At 34.3% G+C, this 25912-nt stretch overlaps 1 protein-coding gene across 2 annotated transcripts in view; it reads left to right on the top strand.

Moving 5' to 3' along the window:
* Positions 1–22429, top strand: part of LOC140753233 (uncharacterized) — a 50541-nt gene extending 28112 nt beyond the window's left edge. Inside the window, exons 3-10 of one of the 2 annotated variants that reach the window (XM_073087707.1) lie at positions 7777–7908; positions 12017–12661; positions 12741–12946; positions 13402–13489; positions 13944–14091; positions 16420–16545; positions 18350–18474; positions 19950–22429. In XM_073087707.1, coding sequence (XP_072943808.1) covers positions 7777–7908; positions 12017–12661; positions 12741–12946; positions 13402–13489; positions 13944–14091; positions 16420–16545; positions 18350–18474; positions 19950–19978 — 1499 coding nt within the window. In that variant the 3' untranslated portion in view covers positions 19979–22429. Of the gene's footprint in view, positions 1–7776; positions 7909–12016; positions 12662–12740; positions 12947–13401; positions 13502–13943; positions 14092–16419; positions 16546–18349; positions 18475–19949 lie in introns of both variants that reach the window. The other variant, XM_073087706.1, reaches the window with a different exon arrangement.
* Positions 22430–25912: the final 3483 nt, after the last annotated feature.

Genomic DNA, 25912 nt, shown 5'->3' with positions numbered 1-25912 from the left:
GTAGAAAAACAGAACGTGCGCGCCGTTTGATGAGGCCCCGCAGCGATGGATTGTAATTTCAATTTGCTTCAATACAAATATTGCAACGCATGCACGACGATGATTAAAGATGTAAATGTAAATAGAATGAGTTCCTGAAATACTTTCAACAATGCTGCCAAATCAGTCACTGTTTTATTTATAAGTAGATAGGTATTTACGTGATCTACATTTATAAATAATAAGTAGCAAATAAAATATGTATTCGTAGGTTCTAAGTAAGAAATAATACTTTTTTATTCAAGACAAAGCTTAAACTACGAGTAAGATTGACGACCCGTGTGGCGGAGCGGGCGCCATACCAGTCTTGATATTTGATTCTCATTAGGTTCATTAGGTTTTTGATTTGGTCCCTGACCAAACAAATATCTAAATGATGAATCTAGATTTATAGCGCAAATAAAATCTGGGAAAGAGGTATCTATACTACATTGGGTACTTGCGCACTGTAAGCTAAATTCATGTATTGTTACATCATTACTAATTGCCTAAAATTATAACTATTAAGCTTATATTAAATTACAATTATTAAAATAAAACTTGTATTTAGAAACGTTTTATTATAAATTTATTCTCTTACATATTCGGTCCTACGGAACTAAGTTTAGATTGAAGAATACAATTGAGATTTTTTACAAATTATTTTTAAAGTATAATAAGTGGAGTGTGGACATTAAACTGACCTTGTTTGCGGGCGAGGTATACTTTATTTTCTTCGCACTTTAATGGAACATGTCGCAATAAATCCTCATTCCGCGTCGCCCAGCTTCATGTGCTATGTACTTAGATTCTATATTATTGAATATATTAATGCAATGCACTTTATAGAATAATTCAATGTGGTATGTGTGTATCAATTAATGGTCTTGAATGACATCAAGGACAAATAAGTCGGATGGTTATATGTTTTCTATAGGTAATCAAGTAAATAATCAATTTTATGTATATGATCCCACACTGTGATTTGTTGAGTCAAATCAAAATGATGGAGATATCATTAATATATCTGTGTAACCCGGGAATGAACCCACAATGCTCTATGTAGCCCGTATGATGACTGCAGCGCTACGTGGGCCGGGCCGCCAAATGTATCTAAAACATATAAACAGGAAATATTAACAAAACGGTTTTTTTAATATTCAGTAATATAAACATAATTATAAATTACTGTTATTAACATTCATAAAACAATCGTATTAATCAATATTTTGTTTTGAACATTCCTTTACGTGCAATGAACTAGAAGGTAGAGAAGGTTTGATTTATTGTAATATAAAAGTATACAACAAACAGGACTAAAAGTGGTTTAAATGCAAATACGCTGAACTGGTTTATTTGTAACGTGGAATTTATTATAGCTATATATTTTAAAATTATTTTGTCTTTGCGTAAAATGTAGCGAAAAAATAAATTAACCGTTTAAATTTATTATCTGTGTTATATTGTTACAGAGCGCGGTATTTAAATATTCAGCGTTTGTTATTTTGTTGCAATGTAACAACACACAGGTTACATTATAGTCATGAGGGTTAACAAAGTACTTAAAATATGTATTTTGTTAAAAAGTATATCTTGTTTCAACATTATTCCTAAGTAATCCAAAAACGTTCAACCTAAAGCTTAGATCTCAAACATTACTCATTATGGTACTATGTTATTTTTTTTTAAATTTTACTTTGTTAAATTTTACTGCAACAATGTTCTGATTTTAAAGTTATGTTTATGTCACACAATGTCGTAGTATTTTTTACAAATAAATATTTCTTTCTTTCTTTAATTTATAAAGATAATATAATAAGTCATAATAATGTTAACACCAATAAACGCCGACGAAGCCGCGGGTGGTGTGATAGTTCGGAATAAGCTTATTGATGTAACGACGGTCACCGTCCACCGTCCGGTCTGCACTCGCAAATTGATCGCAGCATCCGTCTAGGGCAGCTGTGCTCAACCTGACGTTTGTAAGGATGTTGTCTTTTTGGTTTAGTAGAGCATAGAACGAGCTTGCAGCTCACCTGATGACGTGTGGCTTCCGGTCCTGGATATTTCCAAATGACTCCAGAAAAAAATGGTTCCAATTTGAAGTCACAGAAGTGAGTTGCTTTTTGTTGCTCCTAGGACAAAGTTGAAATGACTTACTTTAATGACGTTCTCTTAAACCAAAACACAGTAGCTCTACACCGCTCTTATAATGCAGAAATATATGTGGCAGAGTCGTTGTACGTACTAGTATGTTCTACTACCTGCTTAGTAAATAGAATGTAACGAGGGCTTACAATACTTATTTATAGCCAATTTTGATAAATAAATAGAGATGGAACATAAATCATTTCATAAATCGGACGTGAAGATTGAGAAACATTCTACACTAAAAGCAATAAAAATTCAGCAATCATTACATTACTTTCAACGAAATAAACAAACATACACAAAGATAAGAAACTTAAGATTCCTTACAACATAATACGTAGATAAGAAATATATTTCAATGGCTCTAGGTTCGAAGTATTTAATTTAAAGGATTCATTAGTTACATTTACAACGCCATATATCGTCCTGGTAGAACTTTAAAATGTTTAAGTTGCTCTATTTTGTAATCTAAGAACACCTGAGGCCCAGTGCCTTAACGACTGGCATATATTATAACACATTAACCTAAGTACTGGTGGTACACTACCTGTAATTTAAAATCAACTACATTTTGTTAAAACTATCGGTATAAATATTTTGAATTCGTAGTAGCTTACGAGTGTGCAGTTTATCTGATGGTAAGTTTTCACTGTCGTCGTGAGATAACCACAATGTGGATGTGGATTTCTGGACTTATGGAGTATTTTAGAATATATTGCGTAAGTTCCTGTTTCTTACCAAACAGAATAATAGTTCTGCGAATGAGGTGGTAATTGTACCGGTGAAGTCTACGCAGGCGAACAGATCTACCTCTTGATTGAACTCAAGACTATGTCAAACAATATCTGTATTATTTTTTTTATTTTACAAGTATTTATAATTAAAAGATGCATCAATAATACGCCGACAATATACGTAATCCTTTCCAGTGCTATAGAAATATACAACAACGAATATGCACAAAATTATATATGACATTTAATAGGCATAGTTAAAAATCTTGTTTAACAATATAATTTTGCATATGTCTTTATTATAATAAAGTACCGTTCGCAGCGGTAAAACTAGTGCGTCGCACTTGGTTTTGCGTTTTAATTTACGTAGATTGTGCGTCGTTTACTTTTCCCTGCACGTTACTCAATGGGAAAGCCTCATCATTATGTGAAATAGCCACCATTATATTTAATATAATCTTGAAGGTTTTATCAGAATGAGAAAATATTGCCATCATTACAGACGTTGTTAGTCAGAAACTTGAGTAGATGACGAGAATTTAATCTATCTTTATAATATACATATTTATATTATAACTGTTAATGAAACACGTGAAATTTTAGGCATTTTAATACTCAAATCTGTATTTATGCGACCTACGTAAGGAAGTAAACAATAAAAGGTTAAACGTCTCTGGTCAAGTAAAAATCAATTAATACGTAATTATGGAACATTAAATTGCGATTTCCTCTTTAAATCGAATAGGTAATATCTGTATACCCAATAACCCATTCATCGGTTTAAAGATTAGTTAATTCCTCCTGGAAACAGGGGTTTCGACATAATCGAATGCTTACATGTTTCAATATGCCTGATTCCTGATGAGTGATGTAGACGATCATTAATTTCTAATACGCACATAACTTTGAAAAATCATATAATATGCATGCCTATGTTTCTGGGGTTCCGTTACTTGGAACCCCTGATTTAGAGGTCGAGTTTTTAACACTAGATGTCGGCGCACACCCCACATGAAAATTTTCAAGTTATTAAATGCAATACCTACTATTTAAAAGAAGGCTCGAGTAATACGATGAAGAATTGCTTAATTCACCTGTTCTGATTACCTGTCACGGTAAGCGGGCACGATACGACAATAGTGCCGGGTGCTTCGTACTAAGTACAGTGCACTGTCCATTAGCCCAGATATGCATAGCAGGTGAACAAGTATGGTAATGGTTTCCGAGAAATGACGATTATATAGACGCTACACGGTTCAGTGATTATTATAACAATATATTAAGGAATTAGGGATTAGATATTGTATTAACGAAGTGGAAATTACAATCGTTAATAATTAATAGCACTCGTAGGTAATTAATAAGACTCAATCTGTAAAGATGTTTCGCCTACCAAAGTTCCAAATTTGACAAAGGCTGTACAGTAGGAATTGTCAAATTTCTTTGTTAGGCAAACATTAGGTTGATGGTATATAAATACAAGTACACCGTAGTACCACAGTTTCCATATGTCTACTGTGTTAGTACGGGCACCCAATAGTACGTAAATTATACAAGAAACAAATTAAAAAGTATAATTACACTAAAAAGTATAATGAATTTCAAAATAAAATATAGCTTAGTTATTTTTCGACACAAAGTAAAGTTCGAGAAAATGAATATAAACATTTAATAACATAATGCCTATCCCACATTGTGTTACAATCGGTATTATTGTTTTTGAAAGCTAGCTGTTCTATAGTTGCGTCTCGGTTGACCGTTCTCACGGATAATTCGCAAAAGGTGATTTAGGACTCTTATGATTGTAACCGTTATGTAGATAGAGGGCCTGCGGTCTATAAAAGGCCTGAACTTTACTATAAGGTGCCTGAGCTATGTGGGTGAGCGGAGTTCCGTAAATGTGCGTTCTTTGCCTTGCGTACACCAATCGAATACAGTAATGATGTCATTTATCGAAATAAGAATTTTGATAGTTTGGTTGGTAAGTTCAATATTAACCGACCTGCTATGTTGGATATGAATAATAATTGGATAGGCATTTTCTAAAAATTACAAGAATTTAATCTATAGCTTATCACAATTTAATGGAAAATTGCGGATAGTAGGTATCTAGATTTCATTAATATTATTAGAAAATTCTTAGGTATGCATATTTTCTCACGTTATTTTCCTTCGCCGTCAAAGTAAGGGCCTATTTTTCTGTTACGCCCGCACGGGTATTTCAGGAAAAAGGCCCTCGACAATCATTTTTTGTTTAAAATGTAACTGTCATAAGTTGTAATAACTCGTGAGGTATACTTAAAGTAAATTTATTTTACATACCAGTAGTTACGATTATCTACATCGTGCAGTTAGGAAACGTGTTTATGAATTGTATATTTTGTTTTTACTTCAATTTTATTTCGGTTACATTCTTTAAGCGGTTAATTGTAATTAAAACCCCATTGCAAGTGACGAATCAGCCGACCTTGGCGTACCGCACTGGTGTCTAATTGCAAATCGTTTCGATACAAATCGTTTAACACCATTACACCGAGATATCAGATGTGGATCGAGTCAAAGGCGGTCACCGAGGCGAACACCCACATTCACAATTAGGCCGAAGATTTAATCTTTTGATTGGAAACCGAAAAGTCACGCAAATTATTACTTTTCACGGCCGTCGTACCGCGCCAAATCTAATAAACGCAAGATTCACCTGCGCGATCTTCCTATTGAGATTTATGAACCAAATACTATCTGTCTGTCCGCGTTGCGAACGTGATGAGTTCTAATTGCGAATTAAAATTAGCGCTCATTTGCGTGTCGATCAAAAATAGCAGTAAACGCATTTCTATCTGATTCAAAACTCTCTTCTTTCAATGTAAGGGGCAATTAAATGTACCAAAGCAAGTGCTAAGTAGGTCTACATTACTTTTATGCCTATGCAAAAGATTTTACACTACGCCATGTAATTTCGCTTAAAACACCATATCACTATTTAAGGATTTAGTAGACTTATTCATTAGTTCTACTTGAAGCATGACGGTTCGAAAAGAAAATTAATGAGATTGAAAATTTGAAAAACGGTAACATCAATTTAGTATTTTAGTTTAGAATTAACTGAACAAAGTAAACTAATTTCATGCAATTAACAAGGAGTGGCCGTAATAAATTAGCTATCACCAAGGAACTGTAATAATTACTTAGTAAGTAACGCGGTATTGACGTTCGGGCGATATGGGTTTCAGTAAAACCCCCTACAAACTTGCTTCTTTTAGCATCTGGGATAGCGATTTCGCGATTAGCGAGTCAAATACTTTTGAAACAACAAACGGAAAACGCAACACTGCATTGATGCAGTAGCCAATTTTTGACACAGCGACTAGATGCAGTCGGCATAACATAATGCAGCATTGATGCAATCGTCAAATCGCATATCGCTGATGGTAAAAGTAGCATGTCTACTAGGGCCGTAAATGGTCATATTTTATTCATGTGTATAAATTACACGAATATCTAATGGCTCAATCAACTACTTAAGAACTGACGACGACAAAACTACTTATGTGATGTGACAGTGGCATATGTTTTAATCGCTCGAAAGTTAGCATATGCCTGTTTATGCGGAAGGAAATTTAGCTATCATTAAGTATCAAAAAACAAATACAACACAATTGAGGAACAACTATAAATCATGATGACAGGTGCCGTCTTCGGGGAATTTAATTAACTTGTACTGTAGATTACTTTTTTAACACATGCCAATCATTACATGACACTTTTAGTAAGTGATTTTATTTAGTTCTCAATTAGACAGATTAGAATATACTAACATAGATTAAATACGCACGTTGGTGTATGTTGTGTATGATAGCTATTGGATTGATTTTTTTGGAAGTGATTGCCAAATCAGGGCGGAGATATCTCGTGGAATGTAGGTATTAACCTTATTGGCAGTGGCTTACATATTCGAAATAATGTCAGAAGGAACGTCCATTGGATGCAAATTGATAGCCACACCCGAGGCAACGGTGAACTTGGAATAGGGTCGCGTACGCTTCGGGTCATGAACCCGTCACTCAATTCTGACTGTCCACCTTCGTTCACGCTTTAGAGGATAATAGAAGACAATTTACGCCTTTCAATCCATTAGAATGTGAACAAGTGAAATTTAATGAGGTGTTTTTGCTGCTAATTTATCATCTACTTTCATAATTCATGTTCAAAAAAATCTTTAATTTTATCGAATGTTACGGTATTATCTACACTGACATTCGAAATCTATATTAATAAACAAAGTGGTTCGAAACTACTACCCTCAGCTTTGACATTCTCTTTTCAAGTTTCCGCTGGTTAATAATATCAGTCATAAATACTTTAAAAACTGTAGGTAATATCATGTGTTCATAGTAGACCACACACGCGTATAGAACCTCGCGCCAATCAAATAATGAAGTGTACCAATACGAATGGCTACATGCCGAAGTATTCAATTAAAGCAAGGTTTATATAACAAGTTTTATGCATACCTAATAAATAATAATATAGGTATACCTATAGGCCTCAGTGATTTCTACCCATCGAACTACATAATGGACAGCAGAAATTTAAATTTTTTAGAAGCTAAATTACTACTTAGCTTTGATCCTTTATATGCGTGTGATTGACCCTCACACGCATATGAAGGATCTTGCATACATGTTTGGTGTGTATGAAAATGCATGATTACCTTGATTTTTAATACAAGGACCATTAGCAATACACAATAAATTTGGGTTTAATCCTAAAGGCATTTAATACCTACATATTAAATTACAGTTAAATACTATTAAATATTTTTGATTATGTATGACTTATAATTTTGATGACGACTTATATTTTTTTGTTACAGCCATGCTGTTGGGATCAGAATGCTTGGTTTCCGAGCAGTGCACCCTGAAAGTAGCTTACAGTGCTTGCTTGGATGGAGTATGTCGCTGCACTGACGGACATTTGCAGTTTAGAAAACATACCTGTCTCTCTCGTAAGTACACACTCCATATTATTTTATGCTTTGTCTATTTTCAAATAATTTACAGGATTTGTACGAGTTGCTACGAGTTGCTACGAGTATATTAGATAAGATTATGAATAATCCATCGACTTTCAAAAGGGAAGAGAATAACAAAATGTTATTAACTCAAAGGAAAAAAATAGGCAGATATTGTCGCTAACACATTACTGTCCGAGTGCTGTTCACGGATCTCCTCTTAGGTATAGGTTATAATCTACCGCGCTGGCCAAGTGTGGATTAATAGACTTTACACACCCTTGTAAACTTTTAGGCGTGTAGAGTTCCCCACCATGTTAGGAAGATATATCCCCAAAAATTACTGATGCTATTAGAGATCGTCATTGCAGTCGCATAGTACCTATATATTTTTGCTGCGTTTGTGTGTCAGCGTGGGTAAAAGACCACGCGTGGGTAAGAGACAAACAAAAACCCATTGGACTGCTAGTATGTAAAAAAGTAATTCTAATAAATCTGTAAACTCGCCACGGTAGACATATTGGTTCGGACAAACACGCTATAAGACCAATAATAAGTATATAGCTTTACATAATTACTTTTGACTGTAGGATTTCTATATTTAATTACGGTTTCTACTTGCGCTTAACTATTAATTATGAAAGTGAGTATACTATGTAGTAATTAGCGAGTCCTGTCTTTAAAGTAGTTACACAATAATTGCGGTAAATAAAGACATATGCTTTTACTTACAAGTATTAGTCCGCTCATATGAGCGGAACGGAATTTCGTTATCTGAGCAATCTACATCAATATCCTTTTAAAGTAAGTCCAGTTTAGTTTCACTTACTTTCACTTATTGTTTTTAGTGAGCGTTACAGGTGGTAGCCGCCAAGTTACACAACATAGTCTGGAACAAAAATACTAAATATACAATAGAAGTAAGTCGACTTTGTCGCACATTGTTGGCTATATTCAAACCCTCTGAGTGACTTTAAAATCGGTAGCATACCACGTTATAATACCTGAAACATATAGCTAAGCGGTAGCTTAACCTCTAAGAAAGTACTTTTAAAAATTTGCTATTAAGGGAGGTAACACATTAGCGACAGTTCATATCGACCATATGAACCGTCCCTAATGTTACCTCCCTTAATAGCAATTTTCGCTGTTGACCGAACACAGTCGCTAACAACAAACGGCGTCAGACTATAATCGTCGCCTATTGTCTCCGCCTGTTTTCAGTTTTCAACAGCAGCTGAGCTTTCGGCCGTCTGCCACCTCCTCTCTTCAGCGACCTTCGACGAAGGTCTTCGGCATGAACTCTTCTATGAACTCTTGTACCCATTTTGTATCCCATTCCTCTCCGAGGCACAAAGTTGATTATATTATCTTACAATTAACGGTCCATCTATCAATCCATCCAGAAAGCAAATGTACCTTAGCATTAGATTTAGCGGATCGTTCAAAATTCACTTAGGCTGTAAAACACAAACAATTTAGATTGTTTATAGTTACTTCAGTTGGGCCGCTGTGACGAATCCAACGACTTTTTACTTTTTGTTCTTATCTACCTTAAGTACGCAATCCAGCGTTCACATCGAGGGAGTGATAAGATCAGCATATTCCTTTTATTTCTTACTTACTTTCGATTTCGTTTCCATGGTTCAGTGGTTTATGAATTGACCGCGTTACAAAGATATTGACGCTATGCCTAAATAAGATAAGCCACCGTGTAATTCCATAAAGCAACGTGATGAAAGTCCGGATATCAGAGGCGATTACACCGTTTAGTAACTATAAATAAGTAACCACGACTAAAGATACTAAGTAAAGGTACGATGTAATTCACGCACGTAGTTTACTAATGAATTGGGCAATTTTGTTAACAAGAACTATGGTTAATTTGGCATGATTTTCGACGCTCCTGCCCCCTACTGGGCTCCGGTCTTCTCTCAAAATTTAAAAGGTAGAATAATGTTGTTGCATAGTGAAGGTATAACTGCAACAGTTATCTCCAGCGTGAAGCAGTTCTGGCGTTTCGGTGGACGACGTAGAATGCGAGCTGACATGCATGTTAGACGACCATGTTGACCTGACATGATCATAGGCGAACAAAACTATGATCGACTTCAGGTAGAACGTCTGTTCCATATGAAGTTGCTGAACATGAGTGGTAGAGATCACTTACCATCCAGTGGACTGCATGTCCGTTCGCTACATCAATCTGATAAAGAAAATAATGACATGAAGCATAGATTAGTGAAGATTACTCACTCCTAACAAGAAAATGTAGCCAGTGTTGACAATTGAATATTTGCGTTAAAAAAATTTTGACACGTTTCCGTGCTAAAATATCCCTAAAATATTTGAAATACATGTATATTTATTATGTAAATTACGCAGTATTCGTTATTTATTGTTTTTTTTTGTTATTTAATGTTATTTTATTGTCAAAAATTTTAAAAAATAACTGACAAATCTTTTTGAGGCTTCATTCAATTTCAAGGCGGTGAAGTATCTTTACTTATCAAAGATATAAAGTTAAGAATTTATAACATAGTGTTGTTAAAATCGTTAAAAGTCGTTACTGATTTCACATATCGCTACTATATTTATTGGGAATTCAAGCCAAATATGACTTAAATATACACGCTAGCTAATCGTACGTAATGGTCTAGATTTGTGAGTAGATACATGATTAAATTTATATCTCGTACACTTCATTAGTAAAACCGTTAAAGTACAACGTTTTTGCGTTACACGGATAGACAATCGCGATAGAATCAAGGAACTCTTGAGAAATTCTAACGCAAACACTCTCATTGTATTAAGAAAAGAATGACACGCATTTTCTGACAACTCATTTCAATTGCCAAGACTTAATACACATGCAATTCTTTACTACGCATTTTTAATTATATATGAGGGATTGAATATTTTACCCCAAAGATCTAATTCTCATGACAATAGATGACTTATTTGTACAAAACAAAATTGTAAGAAAGTCCCTATAAAAATATAACTATAAAGTCCCTATACAAATTTGTTCGGTACATAGAGATTAGAACAATATTAGTTACTTAGGTAGACTTTCTTAAAGGACTTTCTATTATTATATTACAATGAACATGGTTTTGTCATTAACAACAAGCTTAATTATCGAAAAATGGAATTAAAATAATACACAAAGTATTACTTATTTAAACATGAGAGAGAGCGTTAAATTGCATTCAAACAAATGTTAAGTAACATACTTTCACACATAATAATTTATCAGTATGCTAGTAATGATAATAAACAAATGGAGTCGTGATTATCTAAATTAAGAACGTCTTACACGATGAATAACATTTGCGTTTCGTGATTTACGGTACGAGATTTGCATATAATAAGCCATCGAATTATCATTTCTGTTTGTACATTCACAACGCCAATACAACACATCGTGGCGTTATGTATAATTTATCTATTGGTTAATTGTTAAGTATGTAAAACAATGTAGTTACGCCATTATATAAATATTTAAAAATAGCTTACAAAATTAACAGAATGTACTTACTGAACTACCTGTACAAGAATTAATTACCATTTCGTGTAGGAAATAATAAAATCGTTTTTGTGTCACGGAAAACAATTACTTATATTATGACAAATTAGTCACTGTTTCTGTCTTTTAGCTACTTTACTTATTACTTATTACAAAATCAACATGTACATAGCATACAGCACTAAATTACTTTACTTTGTAAAAACCGTGCATGTGTGGCACGAAAAACAATTACTTACTTTTTTGATGATAAATTACCTATTAATTCAGTCTGTCGGATAGCAAACGCTTTTTTCAACTGCAAAAAAATTACAACATGTGATTTAGCACCTGGAAATACCCTATTAAGGTGACATACATACTGCAACTTTGTATTTGATATGTCGAAACAGTAATCTCATATATAGAGTCGATTACTAGAGCGTGCAACGCCGGGCCGTATGGTCAGTGTCAAGAAAATTACTAACCACTACTTGCAACGACTTAATACTTTGATAATCACGTCGGCCGACAAGCTAACAGGCCTCATTGAAGCTAATTCGCTGTAAATTAAATTTTATTGCTATATTTCAGCCGCACCGCCTAGTCACGTCTGCTACAGCAATGAACACTGTCGTTTATGGGACAAGGAGACGCACTGCGAATTTGTCATACCGAATCTCTTTGGTCGATGCGCGTGTAATTCGCTCTTCCGTCAAACTGGAGACAAGTGCATACGTCATAAACCAGCCTACTCGACTGAAGCTGTGATTGCTGAACAGGAAGCGGTCATTGTTGATTCTTCAAACGGAACTACTATTGGACACGTCACCATATCAATTCCTAAGCTCCCTACTAATAAAAGTCCAGGATCAGAAGATCCCTTCGGTCCAAATGTATTCATTGACACAGATAACGTACATCCAAGTAAATTACCTTTGTACTCGAGTAAAAATGATGTATTGACTACTCAAGAAAATAGTCCATTATTGCCAGACTTAAAATTGCCCACTAGCGAACCATCAAAACGGCTGCCAGTGTCCAACAGAAAAGACGGTGAACCCAACGAACTGATAAAGGTCGATGAAATGACGGCCAGTTTGCACGCTAATGACCAGCCAGTTTACCGAGTCGTAACGCAACCGACGGTCGAGAAGAAATCCAATAAGAAAGGTGCTTCTAGTAAAGAACAAGGAAAGCCTTTCAAAAATGGACACCAAAAGAAGTCTTCATTAAAAGGTTTGTACCTAATTGATCATTCCAAATAATTTTATACCAAAAAAAGATTGAGATACTTATATCAATTGTTTATTTTCAGACAAACATAGGAATCGTGCCGATGCCATTCCCGGTATCGAACTCGGACCTTCGTCACTTGGAATGCCATGCATCACAGACGATCAGTGTCAAATGGTGGATCCTCACACCCGATGTGCTAACAAGCGATGTGATTGCACGTACCGTACCAATTCTACTTCAGCTTGCTCCGCGCGTAATAGAGGCTGTTTGCCGGGTACTTTCCAAGTAAGTTTAACTATTAACTATTTATTTATGAACATATATGCTGTAAGATATGATACTCACCACATAACCACTTTACACTCTTGATTAAAATTACGTCCACGTGCGTTGCTAGCGTCCTGTGAATATACGTCGCGCGAAATTCTCGGGTTTGATTTCTGGCCTATTGATGGCTAGAGTTTCTTTCACTTATCATATTCATCCCATAACAAGCCAAGATGAGGAATATATATATACCCAAACTTTAAAAAATAAATTAGAACTCGTAATTTAGTTGACCTGATGGCACAGTAGTATTACAGTGACCATATGAGTCTCGTAAAAAATAAAGAACTACATCATTTAACATACACTTACCAACATGACATATTAGCCTATATCTCAAGTGTAAACATGATTGGAAGTCATGGTCCCCTGATTCGAGTGTTATTCAATTGGCATTAATTCAATTGCTTCAGTGTCGGTCAACGGGAGAGTGCATCAGTTGGTACTTCGTGTGCGACGGCCGCAAGGACTGCCCGGACGGATCGGACGAAAAATGCCTAGGTATCGGTAAAGGTTGGTAGCTGGTTTTGCACTTTTTCCTTTTCTGCACATAAAGTAGATTAACCATAGAAAACTCTACTTTCTAGGCTTTGGGATTTTATAAGTAGTTTGTGCGATTGATTAAGGAAGACTAACAATTAGCAAGGGACAAATTGTCATTCACTTCATGGGACAAATTTGGACAAATCGTCCTTGTGATTTAATTTTGTCCCTTTTCATACATCTGATGAAATTTTTGAAAGTTTGATCCAGTTTTATTTTTGATAACTTATTTTTACGGTAGATTAGCATTGTGAAGTAAAACTTCAGTTAGGAAGGACTCAATAAAAATCTTTATCCTCATTCCTCTTTTGATATCTTTAATTTTGAGTTTACGCGACAGGCAACGTCCCACCGTTTGTCTCACACTCGATTGCTCTTGATCGTTATATGGCTGATATAACCTTGTCTCCAGACGGCACAGGTGAGCGTTGTCCGATGCACGCGTTCCGGTGCGGCGGGCCCGGCTCGCGCTGCGTGTCGCGCGCCGCGCGCTGCGACGGCACGCCGCAGTGCCCCGGCGGGGAGGACGAGAGGAACTGCCGCGCCACACGGAGGAAAGGGTGAGTTACTTAACACCTACCTGCTACCATCGAGTAATACTGAAAAACTACCAACTATCCAACATAATCATAATGATAGTGTTTGTCCTAAATGATTCTATTTTTATTTATTTATTATACCTTAACTCACACTGGTATAAAAGGCGAACTTAATGCTAGATTATCTGCCAGTCTTCCTTTAGGCTAAGCAGAAAACGTACAAGTCGGCATTCGCATGTGTAGGAAGAATATACCTATGTACTATATACAATAATTATACATACAATAGGTTACTTAACAAACACACACTCTAGGTGTTGGTTGATAAATGGATGTTGTGTGTGTGAACTCTTTGAAGCTCCTTTATCAGCAGCAGCATCACCGCTGCTTAATACTATTGATGCTATCAATGACAGAAACAGTCGTCAAATGTCGGTAGCGTTGATGCCACCCTATAGTATTACTATTATTGTGTGATTTGAAGGATGTAGTAAGTTAGATTCCCTTTTTTGAAACCTTCTAGCGCAATTCTCACAAGTAGCAAGGTAAGGTAAATTAGTAAGGTAACTAATTAAGTTCGGTTAGGAATTACGAGCTATACAGTATTCACTTTGATCAAATTAAGAAACAATAATCAAATTATCTTTTGTTAATTGCACGGGAGATTTATTACTTTCCATACAAATTCTCACACATACGCATACTCAATCTCTACATAGGTATGTTATTTTTGCTAAAACTATTGCAAACTTCCGCGCACGTAAGGACATGCGAGCCTAGAAATTCCAAGGAGTTAAATCAACTTGAATAGGGACAGGACGGGTTCCGCAACAGATTAACGATAAGCCCGGCAGGAATAAATGGCACCTGTCTCGTGTCCGGGCTCACTATTAGCCTTAGAGAAGGTTATAAAGACGCGGCCACAATAGCAGGGAAGACCACGACTCTGCGACTGCATAACGTACGGATACTGAAAAGAACAATGCACAATGCGACTTTATTTCTTTTTGCCATAATGTTAGTATACTAATAACAGTTTTGTCCAGTGCAGTATATAGTCCACGTTAGGTTTGCTTACTCACGTGATGATGATTACACTTATATTATTTATACGATACTTACTATAGTAGAGTCAAAACACGAGACAAATATACTTAAGCTAGATTATAAAATAACGAAAACCGCACCCAAATCGGATCAGTAAGTTTTGACAAAATCGCGGAGATAGTTTTAAACGTTCTTCCATATATAGCGGTCGAATACACAACCTTCTTTTTTGAAGTTGTTTAAAAAGACAGGGGTAAGTCTAGTATTATAAAGCGTGAGGCCACGTTCCTACTTAACGATTTAAGGAAACGTAAACTTACAAATAAAATAATCCCTAAAGTATTATTCTTGTAACAGGGAAGAATGACACAGGGTAGAACACACATCTTTATGAGATAGCGTGCTACGGCTACTAGCTACACGCTTGATAGTATGACAGTATGCTGACATTTGCTGATCCGAAGAATATTGTATTTCAATTAAAACACCAATAATATATTTAATTCATTTCTCCAAAATGGTGCTAATAATTTGAAAAAATGTTTGTGGCCTGATAATATTTTACTTTCTACTACTAATACTATTCTTTTATTTTATTCTATTATTCTTACTAAAGCAATCTTATTTAAAATAGAGTAACCAGTGGGATAATATATGTATTCACTATTCAATATTAATTATATCTCAATAAATAGTAAAGTTCGCGTGCTTTAAACAGTAGGAGCTTTAATAAATCTGCCTGATGACAAAACGAACGCGCAGAGCGAAACTCGATCGCCCACGTATCCACATATCCATATTATTGGCACAACACGAAAGAATTCGACAAGCTTTAATAAATGAAATAGATAACTACAATCATTAATTATATTTTTTAAGTAAAAACTTCTTTAGCGGCTTTGTGCATTATTGTGATAAGTAAAAAATGTTATACTCGCGTCATTTCACGTGTCCTGATCGAAATTTCGTAAGACGGCAAAGCAAACTATAAAAGTCAAGATGTCATCCGGTGTCAGTATAAAAAAATATGTCAATGGGTGTCAGTTTCATTTTTTATTTATTACCTGTATAGTTATCCAGGTTACGTTTCGACAGTTTACACTTCTGCCGGCATTCCGGGAGTGTTACCCGTTGATTTTTTTTCTAATAGTTATTAGACAAGTTGTCGCCACACAGTCTTATACAGACACACGATTATAGTAAACACACGACACAGTACGTCATATGTGCATGTTAAGCTTGACCGCACGAACCGTAACTTGTCTAACAGTATTTAAAACGAGTTTTTCCACGGTTTTCCAGTTGTCCCCGACACACATTCCGCTGCGGGTCGGGCGAGTGCCTCCCCGACTTCGAGTTCTGCAACGCCATTATCTCCTGCAAGGACGCTTCTGATGAGCCGCCGCATCTCTGCAATGAACAATCCAGGTGAGTTACGTTCAGTATTATAATTAGAAATAGGACGTAATTATATAATTTCTATGATAAGTTCTGTTACTAATAGGTATGATGAGACAATTATCTCATCCAAACAAATTTTCCAGTATAATTAATAAAATAAAATGCATAATTAACGTATTTTACACAAAATATGAAATAGATATCTAATTTATCCTATTCTCATCGTAGCGTAGCAAATTCAAATCTTCAGGAATATAAAACAATTTTTTCACAATGTAATATTTGTTTTTTGTATACACTCATATTCATACCGTATTGATTAATTCTCAATGTTTCCGATTAACTTGATGCTGTTCTTAATTAGAATCAATTTTATGTTAATTACGTGCGCTCATAGATCACTGTTCTGATCGTTAACGTATTATGTATTCAGTCTTAATTAAATGAAGTTAGTATCGTTTTTCCACCGTAATTCATAGTACAGGATTCTTTGAGGGTGAGAAAAAGTAACAAAAAATTTTAAACGAATGAATACATAGCTTTATTTACGAATAGATAGTCGTGAATAGATAATTCACACGTTCCAATAAGATTAGAGCATCATAATGGAAAGTGTGTCATCATTATAGAAGGTGCATGTGCAATTTGACCTCCTAAATCTTATGGGTGTTAGTATTGTTAACGGTATTGTTGAAATTTGTCCCATGTACGCCATATTAAGTCAAACAATCGCCAAGTTAGCTATGCATACCGTATTCGTCCAAACAATAACGGTTTCGTTACGATACCGCATGTCAAAAGAAAATTCGATGCGAAAATACCTAATGTAGAGTAGAACTTAGTACATTACGTATTGTCTGCTTTTGAGGCTCCTAACGGTTATGATAATTAAAATAAACATTAATATATAAAAAGTATAACCAGTATATAAAAATATACTTTTAATATATCCATAAATTTAAAAAATGCGAACTTTTATGCATTTAAATACTTAGTACTCACTAGCGCAGACGAATAGGCGTATGTAAATAAAGTTATTGTGTACATACTCATATACGCTTCTCGACTCGGATTTATTCGACACTTGTCACAATGCACATCCTGCGGGGCGTAACTATTTTAGCGCGAATCGACGGATTATGATCGTCGATGTTTATGAGTACCGTTCGTCATTGTTTGGTGAGTTACTCGGCAGATTTTTCGCGAGTGTCTAAATGTGGCCATACATATGTACTTGGTAGGTATTTATAATTTTACTGCAGGTATATTTTTGATAACCTGATTAGAACTTACTATTGTTGGTTATTGTTAGTTCTTCGAATTATTTTTTAAACAGGATTTATTTGGAGCAACACTTATACAAAAAATCCGACTCGTGTCTCCTGTTAACTTAGAATAGTTAGAACTCGCTCTGTCAACATTTCTGCATGAACTATTTATACATGAGCTGTTAGGTAATTAGGTATGTGAGCTGCCTATGGGCAGCTGAAATAGTGAATAGTGAGCATGAACCCAAATTTAACCTAAACACAAGGCTTTTTCTATTTACGTATATTATTCCGTCAGTTTTTTTATAAGATTTCATGGAGTACTTGCTTCAAGTCCAAGTGTTCAGTCACCCATCGATGTCACACTTCATATAGAAATTTCTACTTGAAGCGGATCACAGAGTTCTTCCCTTTGCTGTTAGCCAATGACAATCTACCACACCAATTTTGAAAAATAAAAATAAAATAATAAGATATTCTACAATCTATGGTACGTAATTACTATGAACGCCCGCGGTGTGATCTTCTCCAACATATATTATATAAAAAAAAACTATTCCCAGATGGCGAGCAGCGGACTTCTGCCCCTTGCGGTGCGGCAACGGGCGCTGCCGGAGCACCGCCGTGGCGTGCTCGGGCCGCGACGGCTGCGGCGACAACAGCGACGAGATCGCCTGCTCTGTCTGCAGTAAGTAGCTTATAATAATATTTTTAGGGTTCCGTACGCAAATGGTAAAAATGGAAAATTAGTAACAACTAAGCCTTCGCTGCCTGCCCGTCTGTCACAGGGCTATATCTCTGGAACCGTAATCGATAGACACATGAACTTTTTACAGATAATCCATAACGGTGGCAGCTATAACAACAAATACTAAAAATAAAATAAATTTGAATATTAAAGGGGATCTCCATACAACAAACCGGATTTTTCGGCATTTTTCGATATAACTGTTAAACCGTACTAGGAAGACGGTTGAAATTTTATAATCCGATAACTACTATAACTGGTATTATAATAAATACAAATAATAACCATAAAACATATTTTAATATAGTTATTTTAATTTTATTATACGTTGTTTACGTATCATTCATCATCACCCCAACGCCATCTATTGTTGTGTCATATAACTAAGTATTGTTGAAAATAATAAAATGAATAAAAATATGTAAAAAATAATGAACATTTGGTGCTACGGAATCCTCCATGTGCGAGTTCGACTCGTACTTGGCGCATTATTTATAAATCACGATGTATGATTTTAGATCGCTGGTTTTATCGGAAATGTAATTTTGAACTCTTGTGCGCTAGTGATAATAATGCATGTGTAAAAATATATAAATACCTATGAGTAATGCCGTCGACCGTGATGCAGCACACACACACTCGCGTCCTCCGAATGGGTCTCCCAAGACCCTTTGTAATAAGTAATACTTATATATCCTCCCGTGAAGAACTTCGAATAATGACTGTATCATTTTCCGTGTATTGTGACAGAAAGGTCAACATTTAAAATTTTTAATTTACTTTTTAATTTTATATAAGTATGTCAGCCAGTTCGAAATACTGAATAGATGCATATTTAAAAAAATACTTGTACCCGATTGCGGATTTTTTCGTATGTATGTCTCATAGTTTGGCACGCCTTGCAGCACAAATGGCTTGACGGATATAACACATGAGGTGTCGTTGGATTTATTTAAATTGTGGACGGTCACATCCACAATTTAAATGAATCCATAGGATAAGCGATAAACGAGTATCTTTGATAAGTAAAGATACTTCGCCGGCTTGAAATTGAATAAAGCCACTAAAAGTCTGATTTGTCAGCTGTTAGTCATTTGTTTTTTTTTTTTAATTTTTGACCCATTAAAATACATTCTAAATATTTTTTACGAATAAATAACGAATACTGCATAATTTGCGCATAAATAAATAAGTATTTTAGGGACATTTTAGCACGGAAACGTGACAAAACTTTTTGACGCAACTATTTTAATTCTCAAAACTGGTTACATTTTCTTGTTAGGAGTGAGTAATCTTCACTAATCTATGAGTGACATAGGCAATTTTTAAGCAGTTTTTTTTTTAAGAAAAGTCGCTTGTCTTCATTTTTTTTAATTACCTTTAATAAAATTATCAATTTTACGTTTAATTTTCAGGATGTCCAGCACCACCACCGTCTCCTTGAAATAATTTAATGAAATTGCGAGCCAGGAAGGATCTCAACACTTTAGTAACATAACATATCGCTTGACGATCTTAAACACTTTAAACAAACTCAATTATAATAAAATAAGTACTATTTTATACAAACTTGAATGTTTTTAGTAGATTCGATCATATTTTCTTGGTGTAATATGTAGTACCAAATTACCTTTATATTTTTAATATTTCTGCTATAGCAACAGTTTCAATTAATCTATAATTAGACCACTTTTATTTATTGCAAAACACTTTGACAAATGAAAACTATTTTGATAACCATATCTTCAATGTACATAGATGACGTATCGTATATTTTACATATTTTATCACGTGCATATAAGTACATAATCGTAAAGTAAATATCTCACATGATTACAAATTAAAGAGCCAACATCATTATCTAATTGTTGTATGTACTTAGTGAAAGCGAAACGATATTATGTCATCTGATATTATTATTTTACTTGCACTATCTACAACTATAGTCAGATCTAATTTTCGTCTCGTATCAATTACCTATTTAATGATTTCTGAATTAAAGTAAAATTTACAGTAGTTTCAGTGTAAAACAAAAACTACTTACAATGAGTAGGTACTCTAATTTTTCAGTTAATTTCTTTACGTGTTTGAGATTCGTATTAAATAAAAAATGATAAATGTTAAACGTAATTAACATGGAAAAAATATGAGATTAATTAAAAATGCAAAAATAAATCAGGTCGCGTCGTTACCAGGGTCGGGTATCGCTTCAATTATTTCATTAATCATTAACGTTAATCATCTCATTCATTAAAATTTCAAGATTACAACTAAAAACAGTTTTGAGGAAACTCGAACTTGAAACTGCCTATCTATAAATCATTGCATACTTTTTCCTTTGACTCTACAAGTTTAAACAATATAACTATAGCATTAGCATAATTAATCTGTACATACGTAATGCTGACCTTAAATGACCTTATTTTTAAGTGTTTAATGTAAACCACACATCCGATAAGACTGAGGAGTGATACTCTGGCACTGTTTTTTGACAAATATTACATTGGGGAGCGCCTTCATTATACTAAATCTTAAAAATTATATAGACATTATATGTAACTTTATACGTTCGTCCTAATCTCCGAAACTACTCAACCGACTTTGATATTTGTGGGTCTATGGTTAGTTACATCTTGAACTATACTTTTGGACTGATAGGTGGCGTTAGTGGTCGAAGTTTAACCTTTTTGTTCTACGGCAGTGACTATTCCAATCCACGTAACGGACAGATCCGGATTCATTTCCCAAAAAACGTATCGAAATTTAAAAAGATATGATTGAGACAGATGCAATATTAACCAATATTAGCCAACATTTAAAAAATAAGCAGAACTTTCAACACAAACGAGATTTATTTTCATAACAACAAAAGAAAAACAATTCCAAATTAAAATAATTACTTCTCATTAAATTTATAGTTACGTCTCGCCCTTCACCCTTGTATAATGAGAACGCGCCCTTAATGTTTAGTATAGTATTGCACTGTACATACGGATTTGTAAGAGTATTGAAATGCACTATTTTATTCTTAGTACACTAAGTCAATTGCATGTAATTTATTATTGTGCGTACTACTAAGTACCCGAAGTCGAATGTGGGGTTGCCGGGTATTGAATACATTTATATTTTACGTAGACGAAGGAACCAAATTGACTCCTAATATTCATTTTCATAGCCAATAGTTTGCGGCGTTTCAGTGTGGAAATCTATTTTATTAAGTTGTAATATAACTACTTTACAATAATGTGCTATCAACATGTGTGATGGAATAATATACAATGTATTTTAAACTTTCTAGTGTGGGATGTACGAGTATACACCACACTTGGTAGCCATTTTCAAACAAAATACAAGACTTTAAGATTCGCATGCAGTCCAAATCTCATTTATTCAATATCACCTAATTCTTATTAATCTATTTTTGATCGATCACACTCTACCACCGCTTTAAAAGTTATTTTGCTATAAAAAAGACTCTGCTTAAAGAACCCCGAATACAATAATAATAGGACTCTATTTGGTTATTTTGTCTATGATATTTTAGTACACCTTGTAGTATTTTGTAAACAAATTATATTTTGTTTACATTCACCTTATTTTGGTTTTATTTTGTTTTAGATGTATTTTTAAATTATTTATCCATTTATTCAGAAACTTTATGCAGCTAATAGTGTAGTGTTTTTTTTTTTAATTAAAACGAGTACTTGTAGGAGCATATTTATGGATGTTAATACTAACAATTATTGTAGTTTGGTAATACACGAAGCTATCGTAATGCAAAATAGTTAATAAACTAGACATAAGTTTAGCTTAAGGTATATGATTGTAACTTATTGTAAAATAGTGTGTCTTTGTGTGTGAATGTGATAAAATATATTTATACATTATTTAAAAACTGTTTTATTTGATGCCTTGTGCTCCACATATCAAATTGAAAACTAAATTATCATGTGTCCGCAAACTTGTCAAGCTATCACAAATTCAAGCGTGTAGATAGAGCGTTTGATTTGATTCGTGTAGGTTTAGAAGCGTTTATAGTATTACTTTTGATTGAACCAAACATTTGTAGATGTTTGACATTTGCGACACGCGTGCGGATATAGTAGCACATGTAGTATAGGTAGTCAAAAAATGCTCTGATTTCATTGTTCTATAAAATGACTAGAAAATGTCATAAAGTTCCAAATTCATTAAAGGTCAAATTTCCTTAAAAACCGGTCCTTAGGTACCTACATCTTTTTGTGTACCAAATAGTTTTTCTAATAGAAGCGTGAAAACGATTTAGACCCAATTTTCAAAATGGCGCCGCGGACAATAGTTTCTCACAATATTTAGCTTTAGACTTGACATCCAAAAAAATTAAAATTTCCTCCTCCTCCTCTGGCGCACACGTTAGAAATATAAGAAATAAGGATATAGGAAATTAGAACTGTAACATTTGAATAGAAGTAAATTGTTGATATAACTACGCAGTTGGCTTTTACCTGAATAAAAGAGTTAACACTGCCATCTGTGAAGGTACGTATAAACTATGTGTAGAGGTTACCAATCCGCACCGAAACTTTTGTGTCTCTAGCGCAACAAGCCATATGAAACGTAATAATCCTCGAACATCTCGTAAGATGGAGCTGTATTGTTTAGATTAGTAAAAAATCTTTATATTTCAATTATAGACTGACAAGTGGTAAGCATTCCGTGCAAATTTCTGGGTTCAATTCCGAACAAGAAATTATTAATTTGTATTAGTATAAAGCTTTAGGTCCTAATTCTGCCCAACTAAGCGCAAAAGCGGTAACTCAAAGAAAGCGAGTTTTGAGATAATTGAAGTTATGTAAAAATAGTTATATATATACTTTATGTATAGTTTTTTTTATTTGTTAAATATTATTTATATATTATATAGGGTGTATTTGTTATCACATTAGTTAAATTATCAAAAATGTATAATAATGTACTTTATTCATGAGATACGGTTACACCGCTTAGTAAACTATAGAATTAAAATTGAGATACCGCTTTTTCGTTAGCTCTTCTCAAACATGTGTGTATACAAAAAGGAATGTATTTTCTATCGAATAAAATATGTATTATTTGAAAAAAAAAACAATTAAAATATATATATAACGTTTTTTTATTATTAAAATTTGAAATTACATAAAAAAATATTTAAAAACAAACGGTTTTTGGAAGGAATTTTAGTAGTCAAAAGTAGGGAGTTCTCTCCAAAAGGACATTCTATTTTGTGGTATTATATTTTGAAAAGATTTCAAAATATTTTCTTTTTTGTTTCTTGAAATTCCTTCCGGAGCAGTTTTCTTTTTTGGTGGAGGCAAGACATGACTCACGAATCACTAGTAGGAAAAAAGTCGGGATCGATCGTTTTAATATTACGTTGTAATTGTTTGGATTCCTTAAACTTTTCCCTCAACGCCTTATTTTTTTGTGCTAAAAGCATCATCATTTTCGTATTTCTTTGCGACATGGTTTATCTGTAACAATATTTAATAAGTAATAACTGAATTATTTTATTCATCAAAAACGTTTAGTTATCTTTAACAAACATAATACAAATTATATATTTGGGAAATAAATTAAAATATTGCACTTACGTAATGTAAAGTGCAAATCAACTTATTATCATCGGAACAACAATAACCGTATGGCTGGGAAAATATGATTAAAAATAATGTACTTTATGTTCTGGTAGATCAAGGTCAATTTTGCTAAGTACGAATGCGTACGAGGGCGCGCACGCCAACCGCAAGAAAGTTTAACACAAAATTTCTAATTTTGCAATGATTATGGTTACAAAATGCTAAAATAATATTTAATAGGACTTACCTGAATGTCAATGTATGAAGTTACCCCATTAAGCACCTTAATTTACAGTTTTTTTCTTAATTTTGCACAAATATCATGACCTCTTCACAACAAAAACAAACAAGTTATGACACGAATTTGCGAACGAATTTGCCAAGGGCAGGGATAAATCACTGTAAAATGTATTAGAAATTCGATCTTATCCAGTAAAACCATAAGGGCTAATTTAATTTTGCTATTGCAACCGTATCTCACTAATTCAAAACAATTTGCGTATTATGCAAGCATTAAAATACTAAGCATTATAGCGGTAACTCATTACTGATTTTACTCATCCTACTTACCGCTTATCGGCTAAGCAAAAGTTGTGTATTTATTTAAGAATTTTAGCGATATTTAAATTTGCGGCTGGTTGCCTACGTAATATTAATATACCTCTAACACCCTTAGTGATATATGGTAAAACTGAGATAGAAAAATCTTTCTTAAGGTTTTTTCATACGTTTTGAACAAGATAGTGCTAAATGGCTTAGTCCAGTAGATGCGTATTTTTTAAAGCTATCCGATGGCATAAAAATCAATTTTACGATTTTTTTTGAGATACCGCTTTTGCGCTTAGCAGGGCAGAATTTTAGTGGTCTTGTTTTTAAGCGCGTTTACAACTGACTTTACATTGATTAAGTACATAGATAGCGTACGCCAAAAATATCTACTGTTCCTTTTACTTTTACATTTTAAAAGTATATGCACAGTTTGTATACAAGGGTGTTATTATTATTATTAGTACAGAGCACGTGTTTATTGGTATTGCCAAAGTGACCAACATTATCCCGAACCACTATCCAAAATAACTATCCCCCAAAGTATCTAATTCACTAGGTATAGAAGAACGTGTGATAGAGTTTTCATCGTACACGATGTTACTAGATTTTTCCTTATTTGGGTACTTCTTGTCACGAGTAAAGATTTTCAGAGAATATGGAATATAGGTACAGGTGGGCGTTTATTCCCGCTTCAGCCTATTCACGCTATTACTACTTTATGAGGATATTAAGTATGTAGTGCTAATATCCAGTGGCCTAGTAAGTAACTAACCTTGTATTAACAAGGTTAGTTACTCGTAAGTTACTTACCTTGTATTAAAAAGGTGGTAGAACCCCTTGTGGTTCGACTCCGGCGGCACCACCGCCACACCTATTTCTGCTTAATAACATCAGCGTTAAGCGCTGCTGTGTTCCGTTTTGAAGGGTGTGGTAAGGGAGACATACTTTTCCGAGGCATTCCAGCTTAGTCCTCAGGGGTAGCAGCGCATCTGTGGCCGACCTCAGGTAGGTATATCTAATCCTATCTGGGGTTGATTACAGATGTCCATGGGCGGCAGTAGCCACTTACCATCAGGTGGACTGCATGCTCGTCTGCTACTCCCATATTATAAAAAAAAAAGGTTTTTTAAATTTTCCCACTTTAAAGTATTCTTACGCTATAAACCCACGCACAAATTTACACAGACGAATCCATAGGGTAAGCACGTAACATGTATAAATACAATGTACAACTT

This window comes from Epargyreus clarus, unplaced genomic scaffold (assembly GCF_041222505.1).
Source record: "Epargyreus clarus isolate Ecla_fem2 unplaced genomic scaffold, WU_Ecla_fem_2.2 ptg000026l, whole genome shotgun sequence".
NCBI lineage: Eukaryota > Metazoa > Arthropoda > Insecta > Lepidoptera > Hesperiidae > Epargyreus > Epargyreus clarus.
The sequence above is the reverse complement of the archived record's forward strand: the minus strand, read 5'-3'. Positions and strand labels throughout refer to the sequence as shown.